We start from the raw sequence: 13,292 nt of genomic DNA, 5'->3' as shown, positions 1-13,292 counted from the left end.
TGAGGTGTTCCAAACCAGGGCATCGGAGATGTCCTCATTCTTTAGGGAACGGGGGTTCCCCTCTTCGACTATAGATGACGCTCTCAGCAGGGTCTTCTCTATATCCCGTAGCTTCGTTCTCAGTCCCCATCCCCCCACTCATAACAAGGACAGAGTTCTCCTTGTCCTCACCTTCCAACCTACCAGCCGTCACATACAACAGATAATCCTCCGACATATTCGCCACCTCCAACGGGATCCCACCACTGGCCACATCTTCCTATCTCCTCCCCTTTCGGCTTTCCGCAGAGACCGCTCCCTCCGTAACTCCCTGGTCAATTCGTCCCTTCCCACCTAAACCTCCACCTACCCTGGTACTTTCCCTTGCAACTGCAGGAAATGCTACACTTGTCATTTTACCTTTTTCGAATCAGAGGACTATGACTGGTGGTGTACCTCCGAGGTCAATGAGGATCCCCTTGCTGTTATTATCTATTTCAATGATTTGAATGAGAATGTGGACGGCATGACCCAAAAGTTTACAGATGACCCAAAACAGGTGGTATAATGGACAGTGAAGATGGTTATCAAGAATTACAGTGGGATTTTGATCAGCTGGGTAAGTGGTGCATGGAATGGCATATGCAGTTTAATTCACATACGAGGTGTTGCATTTTGGAAAGTCAGACAGAGCAGGACTTTCAGGGTGAACCGTAGAGCCCTGTGGAGTATTGTGGAGCAGAGGGATCTTGGAGTATAAGTACATAGTTCCTGAAAACGGCATTACAGATAGATAGGGTGGGTGAAGACAGCTTTTGTTACATTGATCATCAGTCAGGGAACTGAGCATAGTTGGGACATTTTGTTACAGGTGTGCGTAGTTGGTGTTGTCATGGTGAGTATGGTGATCAGTTTTCGTCAAACGTTGTCCCTCAAGCGATCCTTATTATAATTATTACACATTAGCATAGTTATTATAATTAGACATTTACATGACAATAATTTAGGATACAAAAACCTTGCAAATATTTAAAAACTAAAGTTATGGGTAGGAATTTCTCTGAGCTACCGTTCCATGACTGCTACGATGTAGAATCACACCAAACCAATGGCAAAGACAACCCAATTGAGAAAAAGTAACAGATACATTCCTGTCAGAAAAGCCCTCCAAGAGATAACTATATTTTGAAAATACTTTCATAAAATATAAAATGAAAAGAGACAGTAAACTATCAACAATGAATACTAACCTTTAACCTTAACATGGAAAGTCAATTTCTCTCCAGCTATTTCACAGATATAATTGCCTGTGTCCTTCAACTCGGCATCCTGAATAATAAGTTTTCGAACTGTTCCTTCAGAAACAAGTTTAATTCTTGGGCTAAGAGTGACAACTTTTCCATTTATGGACCATTTGACTTCAGCTTTGCGTTGCGACACTTCACAATTGAGAACAGCATTCTCTGATGCTTGAACCATTATCTCCTTCTGAACTGATGCTTTATTGGTAAATGTTGGTTGAGGCTCTGCAAATCAAAACATTTTAAGTAGTAAAATCTATTAGATATATGAACATAACACTTTGTTGATGTTGTTAACCACCCCTTGCCATGTTTTCAACTATCCTTAATCTCAGTAACAACATTTATAGGTTTGCTTTTAATTCCAACCTGAAATGTCACCTATCCAGAGATGCAGCATGACATCTCTGTTACTCCAGCATTTTGTGTCTATCTTCAGTATAAACCAGCATCTGTGGTTCGTTCCTGCACCTTTTTCTATATTCTTTTCTGTGTAATTTATTTCTTCAATGTAATGAATCTTGTATGAAATAAGATGGCTTATAACCAAGTATAATTATTCTTCAAACATTATTATTTTCCCCTTAGAATACCCAAAAAATGTAACTTTCGGAGATAGGTAATCCTCCCATTTATATTCATTGTACTGAACCAACAATTTGGAGTATATGCCTGTTACACTAGAATTCCATTTGTGTCCCCCCTTTCAGGTATGATTTCTATCTGCTAAGGTTCCATTGTGGACTAAAATGCGTTAATTACCAATGCAGAAAGCATACAATTTCTACCATAAACAGTCTGTTTCTTCATTTCACCCCTTGCCCAGCTCTGTACACCAAACATGCTTATTTCTTAACTTTATCACATTCTGATAAAAGGTCATCAGCTAGAACATTTAGCCTCTTTTCTCCGTTCAAAGATGTTGCCTGACTCATTGGGTATTTCCGGCATTCTATGTTGTATCTTTCCCCACCACTTTGATATGGTATTCAAAACATCCAATAGTGGCAACAGTTTCTTTGTATTTATCCTATCTAAACATACAATATGATCTGATGTATCTCTATCAAATCACATTTTGCTTTAAAGTGAATAACCCAGCATCATTATAACTGCATAGCACAAATTCCTTATCCTTGAAACTACTTCAATCGCTTCTACATTCTCCCTGGGAAGTTAACAACCTTCTAGGTGAAAATTCGGATGAAATACTTCAATTGTTGTCTAATCAGCATTTATAAGGGCTCATAAAAAACAAAGTTTTAGAAAAAGACATGATACCAACTCAACTCAATCTACACACATCCTCACCTCCAGAAGCAGTGGCAGGATGTATCTATCTTGCCTCCTCCAATAACAACCCCGCCCCACACCCCCAATAACAACCCCTCTCCCCCAGTCACAACCCCATATCAAAACAGCTGGCACCAGATTAACATGGATCATTCCCAAATCTGCCCAACTATGAATCCTGACACTGTTTTTCCTTCCTAATTTCTGGACAAATTGCCAGATATAAGATGGGAAATATATCCCAAAATATCTAAACTATATGTTAACAAAATTTTCCTTTTATTTCATGTCGCATCGGGTTTTTTTAATAATCAAGGAAAAATATAGAAAGAAGCAAAAGTTTGATTCTACACATTAGAATTGTTAATAAACATGACAAAAGGTAAAGATCTTTTCAAACAGCAACGAACCTGTAACCTGAACATTAAAGCTCAGTTTCTCTCCCGCTGCTTCACATATGTATTCACCTCCATCTTTTGATTCAATGTTATGAATCACAAGCTTACGAATTTTACCATCAGATTCAAGTTTCATTTTTTTACTCTGAGTGAGCAGCCTTCCATCTTTCAACCATTTGACCTCAGTTTTGGACTGCGACATTTCACAGCTGAGAGTGACATTCTCTGACTGTTGGACCTTTATCTCCTTCTGAACTAGATCTTTATTTGCAAATCCTGTTTCTAATTCTGCAACCAACAAAAGTAAAATTTTTGACAGATTGATGGAAAAAAATTAGTAATCAGAGAACTCAAAATTAATAAATTTATAAAGACTCAAAATGCTGGTGTAACTCAACGAGACAGGCAGTATTTCTGGAGAGAAGGAATGGGTGATGTTTCGGGTCGTGACGCCTTCTGAAGACCGATGTCAGGGGAGTGGGTGGTACAGAGATAAAATGTAGTCAGAGACAGTAAGACTGGTGGGAGAACTGGGAAGGGAGAGGGGATGGAGAGAGAGGGAAAGCAAGAGCTATTTGAAGTTAGAGAAATCAATGTTTATACCGCTGGGGTTTGAGCTACCTAAGCAAAATATGAGGTGCTGTTCCTCCAATTTGCGCTGTGCCTCACTCTGACAATGGAGGAGGCCCAGGACAGAAAGGTTAGTTTGGGAATGGGAGGGGGAGTTAAAGTGCTGAGCAACCGGGAGATCAGGTAGGTTTAGGCGGACTGAGAGGAGGTGCTTAGTGAAACGATCGCTGAGCCTGCACTTAGTCACGCCGATATACAGTAGTCCACACCTGGAACAGCGGATACAGTAGGTGAGGTTGGAGGAGGTGCAAGTGAACCTCTGCCTCACCTGAAAAGACTGGCGGGGTCCTTGGACGGAGTCGAGGGGGGAGGTAACGGGACAGGTGTTGCATCTCCTGCGATTGCAGAGCAAAGTACCTGGGGAGGGGTGGTTTGGGTGGAAAGGGACGAGTTGACCAGAGAGTTGCGGAGGGAACGTTCTCTGTGGAAAGCAGAAAGGGGTTGAGATGGGAAGATGTGGCTAGTAGTGCGTTCCCGTTGGAGGTGGCAAAAATATTGGAGGATTATGTGCTGTATGTGACGGCAGATGGGGTGGAAGGTCAGGACAAGGAGGACTCTGTCCTTGTAATGAATGGGGGGAGGGGGGTAAAGAGCGGAGCTGTGGGATATCGAGGAGACCCAAGTGAGAGCCTCATCTATAATGGTAGAGTAGTACCCCGGTTCCCTAAAGAATGAGGACATCTCCTGGTATGGAAAATCTCATCCTGGGCGCAGATGCGGCGTAGACGGATGAATTGGGAGTAGGGGATGGACTTTACAGGGATGGAGGAATTGGGATGAGGGGGATAGAGTCGTTACAGGGACGGAATTGGGAGAAGGGGGTAGAATTAATAATTAAATTAATTAATAAAGATTTATCGGGAGAACTAATCAGCATATTGCAAAAAAGAAAAGCGAAACAACGTTAAGTTACCTATTCCTAAAACAAATAATGGCCCTTTCACTTCCACGAATAAAAGATCTAACATTGCATGATAATTTAGTGCAAAAAAGTGAGTAAACACAGTAAACAGACTGAGAGCGCAACAATGCTCTAACACTGAGAGGCAGAAAACACAAAATGAGACAAGATTTGCACCAACCGTCTAGCGGTCACACCATGATACAACAAACTTGGTCCTTTGTTCCTGATAACAACAGACGACTCTGATTTTGTCTGCTATTACAGAAAGCCATTATAAAGAAGCCCATAATAATGAGCTTAGACCGTTGAGGTTTTTTTAATGATCAAAGAAGATTTAAAATAAAAGGAAGCAGCAGTTTTATTCTGCACATTAGAATTGTTCATAGACATGACAAAAGATAATCCTCCGACATTTTCGCCACCTCCAACGAATCCCACCACGGGCCACATCTTCCCATCTCCTCCCCTTTCGGCTTTCCGCAGAGACCGCTCCCTCCATAACTCCCTGGTCAATTTGTCCCTTCCCACCCAAATGACCCCCTCCCCTGGTACTTTTCCTTGCAACCATAGGAAATGCTATACTTGTCGCTTTACCTCCCCCCTTGACTCCATCCAACGACCCAAGCAGTCTTTCCAGGTGAGTTAGAGGTTCACCTGCACCTCCTCCAACCTCATCGATTGCATTCGTCCGCTGTTATAGGTGTCAACTGCTCTACATTGGTGAGACCAAGCGCAGGCTTGGCAATTGCTTCGCCCAACACCTCCGCTCAGTTCGCATTAACCAACCTGATCTCCCGGTGGCTCAGCACTTCAACTCCCCCTCCCATTCCGAATCCGACCTTTCTGTCCTGGGCTCCTCCATGGCCAGAGTGAGTCCCACCGCAAATTGGAGAACAAGCACCTCATATTTTGCTTGGGCAGTTTACACCCCATCGGTATGAACATTGACTTCTCCAATTTCAGGTAGTCCTTGCTTTCTCCCTCCTTCCCCTCCCCAGCTCTCCCACAGCCCACTGTCTCCGCCTCTTTCTTTCTTCTTCCCGCGCACCCCCCCACCCCACATCAGTCTGAAGAAGGGTCCGACCCGAAACGTCACCTATTCCTTCGCTCCATAGATGCTGCCTCACCCGCTGAGTTTCTCCAGCATTTTTGTCTACCTCGATTTTTCCAGCATCTGCAGTTCTTTCTTAAACTTTTGACAAAAGATAAAGATATTTTCAATCAAACAGCTACGAACCTGTAACCTGAACATTAAAGTTCAGTTTCTGTCCTGCTGCTTCACATATGTATTCACCTCCATCTTTTGATTCAATGTTATGAATGACAAGCTTTCGAATATTACCATCAGATTCCAGTTTCATTTTTTTACTCTGACTGAGCAGCATTCCATCTTTGAACCATTTGACCTCAGTTTTGGACTGTGACATTTCACAGCTGAGAGTGGCATTCTCTGACTGTCGGACCTTTATCTCTTTCTGAACCAGATCTTTATTTGCAAATCCGGCTTCTATTTCTGCAACCAACAAAAGTTCAATTTTAAACAGATTAATGGTAAAAAATATATAAAGTTATCAGAAAACTCAAATTAATAAAGAAATTGGGAGAACTAATCAGCCCTAATATTGGCAAAGAGTATGTTTTGAGTCAGACAGTGCCATTACTGTAAAAAGAAAACTATCCTGCCAATCAATCATAAAGAGATGTAATTTATCTGTGCATCTGGCTCCTTCTCTTTCTGTTTATCCTATCTAAACACCCAATATGATCTGATATATCTCTATCGAATCTCCTTTTGCACCAAAGTGAATAACACAGCTTCTTCATTCTATTTTTGTGGCAGAAATTCATTTTCCTACTCCAATGAATCTCTTCTGCATTTTCTCTGGGAATTTAACATTATTCCAGGTGAAAATTTAGGTGAAATACTTTAACTATTGTCTACTCAGCATTTCTAAAGGTTTATAAGTCTGTCATAAAGTTGTCCAAAAAGCCATGACATCAACCCATCATAACCTCCGGAAGCAGTGGCAAGATACATCTATCTTGTCTTTGCTGTACCTCCACTTCCCTTCCTCCCCACACCACCCCTTGTCACAACAGCTGACCCTCCGATTAACATGGACAATCCAAAATCTGACCAACTACTCAATACTGCCACTGCTTTTCAATCCTAGTTTCTGGGCAATCTGACAGATTTAAGATGGAGAATAAATCCCCAAATAACAAATTATACATTAACACATATTTTATTTTACTTCATGTCGCATTACTGATAACCCTCGTTATAATGGACCATTGAGGGGGCAGGAAATGATGTCCATTATCGTTGATTGTCCGCTATAACCAAGTAAAGGAGGTAAATATGTGCAGTATTGGAAAATCAACATACACTAAACAAGACATACAAAAGTCAGTTTGTTTTTTCACACCATATTCTTCACATATGGTGCTACCATAGCACAAGCCCTCTAACGTTTTTGTTGGTTCTGGTTTCTGGCCAACGATTAGGTGACACGCTTTCTATTTACATGATGACTATCTCTAGAAGAGTCATATGGTCATACAACATAGAAACAGGCCCTTCGGCCCAACTTGCCCACGCTGACCAACATGCCCCAGCTACACGAATCCCACCTGCCTGTGTTTGACCTATATCCCGCTACACCTATTCTATTAATGTACCTATCCAAATGTTTTTTTTAAGTTGTGATAGTACCTGCCTCAACCACCTTCTCTGGCAGTTCATTCCATATAGCTACCATCCTTGTATAAAAAAAGTTGCCCCATAGGTTCCTATGATATCTTTCCCCCCTCACATCTATGTCCTCTGGTTCTCTAATCCCTAACTCTGGGTAAAAGACTGTGCATTTAGCCCAATTATTCCTTTCATGATCTTATACACCTCTATACGATCACCCCTCATCCTCCTGCGCTCCAAGGAATAACATCCTAGCCTGCTCAACCTCTCAATATAGCTTACTCCCTCAAGTCCTAGTAACATCCACGTAAATCTTCTTTGCACCCTTTCTAGCTTCACAACATCTTTCCTATAATGGGGTAACCAAAACTGAACACAATACACCAAAAGTGGCCTCATCAATATCTTGTACAATTGTAACATGACCTCCCAATTTCTATACTCAATACTCTGACTGATGAAGGCCAATATGCCAAAAGCCTTTTTGACCATCCTATCTACCTGTGATGTCACTTTCAAGGAACTATATAGCTGCACTCCGAGATCCCTCTGCTCCACACTCCCCAGAGCTCTGTCATTCACTGTGTAGGCCATGCACGTTATCATTTTCCCAAAAATGCAACATCTTGCACTTCTCTGTATTAAATCCATCAACCATTCCTTAGCCCATCTGCCCACATGATGAAGATCCGGCTGTAATTTTTGACAACCATCTTCACTATCTAAAATACCACCCACTTTAGTGCTATCTGTAAACTTGCTAATCATGCCTTGTTTGTTCTCATCCAAATCGTTGATATGGATGGTAATCGGCAATGGGTCCACCACCAAACCCTGAGGCACGCAGTGCCTCCATTCCACGAACAACAACCTTCCACCATCACCGTCTGATCCCTTCCATGATGTCAATTTTCTATCAATTCAAGTATCTCTCCTTGGATCCCATGCGATCTAACCTTCCAGAACAGCTGACCACACAAAACCTTGTATAATGCCTTGCTGAAATTCATATATACAATGCCTACAACTCTGCCTTTATCAACCTTTTTGGTCACATCTTCAAAAATCAATCAGATTCTTGAGACATGATCTCCACTCACAAAACATGCTGACTATCCCTAATTAGCCCTAAATACATGTATATCTTATCTCTCAGAATACTCTCCAGTAACCTTCCGACTACAGATGTTTGACTGACCAACCAGTATTTACTAGGCTTTTCCGTGCAGCTCTTCTTAAATAGAGGCACAACATTTGCCATCCTCCAGTCTTCCAACATCTTATCCGTCTTTTGATGACGACTTATAAGTCTTAGCTAGGGAACCTGCAATTTCCCCTCCAGCATCCCAGTGTCCTCGGATATACCCGATCAAATCTGGGAGATTTGTCGACCTTCATACGCATTAGGACCTTCAGCACCTTCTCAACCATAATACTAAATGCCCTCAGGACACTTCCATTGACTGCCCCAAGCTCATGTCTTTCTCCATGGTAAAACCAGAGAAATGCTCATTGAGAACCATGCCCATCTCCTGTGGCTCTAAAGAGTTGACTGCTTTGATTCCTGAGGAGTCCCATTCTCTATCTGGTTACCCTAGTTTCTTTTATGTACTGATATATTCTGGGGATTATCCTAAATATTATCTTTCTGCAATCTTCTACCCACTTTTTGCCCTCCTGATTTCCTTTTTTGCTGCTCCTCAGTTCCCGAAATTCCTCCATCGATACACTTGATCCCAGCTGAATATACCTGCCCCATGCCTTCTTCTTATTCTTGACCAAAACCTCAATTTATTTCGTCATCCAGGCTTCCTTACATTCATCTGCCTTGGCCTTCACTCAGAAATTTCAGGAACACGCATGTTCTGGACTCGTCAGCACACTTTTAAGAACATCCCACTTTCCAGGCATTCCTTTTCCTTGAAACAATCTGCTCCAATCAACTTGAGCGAGTTCCTGCCTAATACCTTCAAAGTTGGCCTTGCTCCAATTTAGAATTTTAACTTGCCGTGCTTCTATCCATAACTATCTTAAACGTAATAGAACAGTGGTTGCTGGTCCCAAAAGGCTCATTCATGAACATTTCATCCACTTGCCCCTCACAATTATCTAAGATTAGATCAAGCTTTTCCCTCTCTCATGTAGAGCCCTATACATGTGGAGGAAACTTTCCTGAACACATTTGACAAATTCTGCCCTATCTATACCTTTTGTACTATTACATTCCCAGTCAATATTAGGAAGGTTAAAATTCCCTACTATGACAATCCTATTAGTCCTGCACCTGCTTGCAATCTCCTAGCATATTTGCTCTTCTAATTCCTGCTGAATATTTGAAGGCCTGCAGTACACTCCCAACAAGGTGATCATGCCTTTCTTATTCCTCAGCTCTACCCATATAACCTCACTGGACATCAATTATGTCATGTCTGATCACTAACATAACATGTTCCTTAATCAATAAAGCAACACCCCTTCCTCTTTTACCCCCATCTCCATCTCTCGTGAACCATCTGTACCCTGGAACATTAAGCTGCCATTCCTGTCTCCCTCTTAACCAGGTTTCTGTAATGGTTACAACATCCCAATCGCACATACCTATCCGCGCCTTGAAGCCATTGGCAATCACTGCAATGATAATTTAGAGCAAAAAATTGAGTAAACACAGTGAATAGACTGAGACAGGATTTGCTCCAACCACCTAGTGGTCACTCTGTGATACGATAAGCTTGGTCCTTTGTTCCTGATAAGAACAGATACCTCTGATTTGTTCTGCTATTGCCAAAATCCATTATAGAGGAGCCATAATAACGAGGGACACCATAAGTTTTTTTCTTATTTTTTTAAATAAAAGAAAAATTAAAACAAAGTAAGCAATAGTTTGATTCTATACATTAAATTGTTAATGGACTTGACAAAAGGTAAAGATCTTTTCAAATAGCTACGAACCTGTAACCTGAACATTAAAGCTCAGTTTCTCTCCCGCTGCTTCACATATGTATTCACCTCCATCTTTTGATTCAATGTTATGAATGACAAACTTTCGAATTTTACCATCAGATTCTAGTTTCATTCTTTTACTCTGGGTGAGCAGTCTTCCATCTTTGAACCATTTGACCTCAGTTTTGGACTGTGACATTTCACAGCTGAGAGTGGCATTCTCTGACTGTCGGACCTTTATCTCCTTCTGAACCAGATCTTTATTTGCAAATCCGGCTTCTATTTCTGCAACCAACAAAAGTTCAATTTTAAACAGATTAATGGAAAACGTATAAAAAGTTATCAGAAAACTCAAATTAATAAAGATATTGGGAGAACTAATCAGCCCTAATATTGGCAAAGAGTATGTTTTGAGTCAGACAGTGCCATTACTGTAAAAAAAAAAAAAACTATCCTGCCAATCAATCATAAAGAGATGTAATTTATCTGTGCATCTGGCTCCTTCTCTTTCTGTTTATCCTATCTAAACACCCAATATGATCTGATATATCTCTATCGAATCTCCTTTTGCACCAAAGTGAATAACACAGCTTCTTCATTCTATTTTTGTGGCAGAAATTCATTGTCCTACTCCAATGAATCTCTTCTGCATTTTCTCTGGGAATTTAACATTATTCCAGGTGAAAATTTAGGTGAAATACTTTAACTATTGTCTACTCAGCATTTCTAAAGGTTTATAAGTCTGTCATAAAGTTGTACAAAAAGCCATGACATCAACCCATCATAACCTCCGGAAGCAGTGGCAAGATATATCTATCTTGTCTTTGCTGTACCTCCACTTCCCTTCCTCCCCACACCACCCCTTGTCACAACAGCTGACCCTCCGATTAACATGGACAATCCAAAATCTGACCAACTACTCAATACTGCCACTGCTTTTCAATCCTAGTTTCTGGGCAATCTGACAGATTTAAGATGGAGAATAAATCCCCAAATAACAAATTATACATTAACACATATTTTATTTTACTTCATGTCGCATTACTGATAACCCTCGTTATAATGGACCATTGAGCGGGCAGGAAATTATGTCCATTATCGTTGATTGTCCGCTATAACCAAGTAAAGGAGGTAAATATGTGCAGTATTGGAAAATCAACATACACTAAACAAGACATACAAAAGTCAGTTTGTTTTTTCACACCATATTCTTCACATATGGTGCTACCATAGCACAAGCCCTCTAACGTTTTTGTTGGTTCTGGTTTCTGGCCAACGATTAGGTGACACGCTTTCTATTTACATGATGACTATCTCTAGAAGAGTCATATGGTCATACAACATAGAAACAGGCCCTTCGGCCCAACTTGCCCACGCTGACCAACATGCCCCAGCTACACGAATCCCACCTGCCTGTGTTTGACCTATATACCGCTACACCTATTCTATTAATGTACCTATCCAAATGTTTTTTTTAAGTTGTGATAGTACCTGCCTCAACCACCTTCTCTGGCAGTTCATTCCATATAGCTACCATCCTTGTATAAAAAAAGTTGCCCCATAGGTTCCTATGATATCTTTCCCCCCTCACCTTACATCTATGTCCTCTGGTTCTCTAATCCCCAACTCTGGGTAAAAGACTGTGCATTTAGCCCAATTATTCCTTTCATGATCTTATACACCTCTATACGATCACCCCTCATCCTCCTGCGCTCCAAGGAATAACATCCTAGCCTGCTCAACCTCTCAATATAGCTTACTCCCTCAAGTCCTAGTAACATCCACGTAAATCTTCTTTGCACCCTTTCTAGCTTCACAACATCTTTCCTATAATGGGGTAACCAAAACTGAACACAATACACCAAAAGTGGCCTCATCAATATCTTGTACAATTGTAACATGACCTCCCAATTTCTATACTCAATACTCTGACTGATGAAGGCCAATATGCCAAAAGCCTTTTTGACCATCCTATCTACCTGTGATGTCACTTTCAAGGAACTATATAGCTGCACTCCGAGATCCCTCTGCTCCACACTCCCCAGAGCTCTGTCATTCACTGTGTAGGCCATGCACGTTATCATTTTCCCAAAAATGCAACATCTTGCACTTCTCTGTATTAAATCCATCAACCATTCCTTAGCCCATCTGCCCACATGATGAAGTACCGGCTGTAATTTTTGACAACCATCTTCACTATCTAAAATACCACCCACTTTAGTGCTATCTGTAAACTTGCTAATCATGCCTTGTTTGTTCTCATCCAAATCATTGATATGGATGGTAATCGGCAATGGGTCCACCACCAAACCCTGAGGCACGCAGTGCCTCCATTCCACGAAAAACAACCTTCCACCATCACCGTCTGATCCCTTCCATGATGTCAATTTTCTATCAATTCAAGTATCTCTCCTTGGATCCCATGCGATCTAACCTTCCAGAACAGCTGACCACACAAAACCTTGTATAATGCCTTGCTGAAATTCATATATACAATGCCTACAACTCTGCCTTTATCAACCTTTTTGGTCACATCTTCAAAAATCAATCAGATTCTTGAGACATGCTCTCCACTCACAAAACATGCTGACTATCCCTAATTAGCCCTAAATACATGTATATCTTATCTCTCAGAATACTCTCCAGTAACCTTCCGACTACAGATGTTTGACTGACCAACCAGTATTTACTAGGCTTTTCCGTGCAGCTCTTCTTAAATAGAGGCACAACATTTGCCATCCTCCAGTCTTCCAACATCTTATCCGTCTTTTGATGACGACTTATAAGTCTTAGCTGGGGAACCTGCAATTTCCCCTCCAGCATCCCAGTGTCCTCGGATATACCCGATCAAATCTGGGAGATTTGTCGACCTTCATACGCATTAGGACCTTCAGCACCTTCTCAACCATAATACTAAATGCCCTCAGGACACTTCCATTGACTGCCCCAAGCTCATGTCTTTCTCCATGGTAAAACCAGAGAAATGCTCATTGAGAACCATGCCCATCTCCTGTGGCTCTAAAGAGTTGACTGCTTTGATTCCTGAGGAGTCCCATTCTCTATCTGGTTACCCTAGTTTCTTTCATGTACTGATATATTCTGGGGATTATCCTAAATATTATCTTCCTGCAATCTTCTACCCACTTTTT

The 13,292-nt window shown here is 41.2% G+C and overlaps 1 protein-coding gene across 4 annotated transcripts in view; it reads right to left on the bottom strand.

The window, feature by feature from the left end:
* obscn (obscurin, cytoskeletal calmodulin and titin-interacting RhoGEF) overlaps positions 1-13,292 on the bottom strand; it is a 435,173-nt gene that overhangs the window by 337,838 nt on the left and 84,043 nt on the right. For all 4 annotated transcript variants that reach the window (XM_033043588.1, XM_033043597.1, XM_033043606.1 and 1 more), the window contains exons 14-17: positions 10,153-10,428; positions 5,743-6,018; positions 2,984-3,259; positions 1,230-1,505 (exon numbers count right to left, since the gene is read on the bottom strand). In XM_033043588.1, coding sequence (XP_032899479.1) covers positions 1,230-1,505; positions 2,984-3,259; positions 5,743-6,018; positions 10,153-10,428 — 1,104 coding nt within the window. The remainder of the gene's footprint in view (positions 1-1,229; positions 1,506-2,983; positions 3,260-5,742; positions 6,019-10,152; positions 10,429-13,292) is intronic.

The sequence above is a fragment of the Amblyraja radiata genome, chromosome 2 (assembly GCF_010909765.2).
Source record: "Amblyraja radiata isolate CabotCenter1 chromosome 2, sAmbRad1.1.pri, whole genome shotgun sequence".
Lineage (NCBI taxonomy): Eukaryota > Metazoa > Chordata > Chondrichthyes > Rajiformes > Rajidae > Amblyraja > Amblyraja radiata.
The sequence above is the reverse complement of the archived record's forward strand: the minus strand, read 5'-3'. Positions and strand labels throughout refer to the sequence as shown.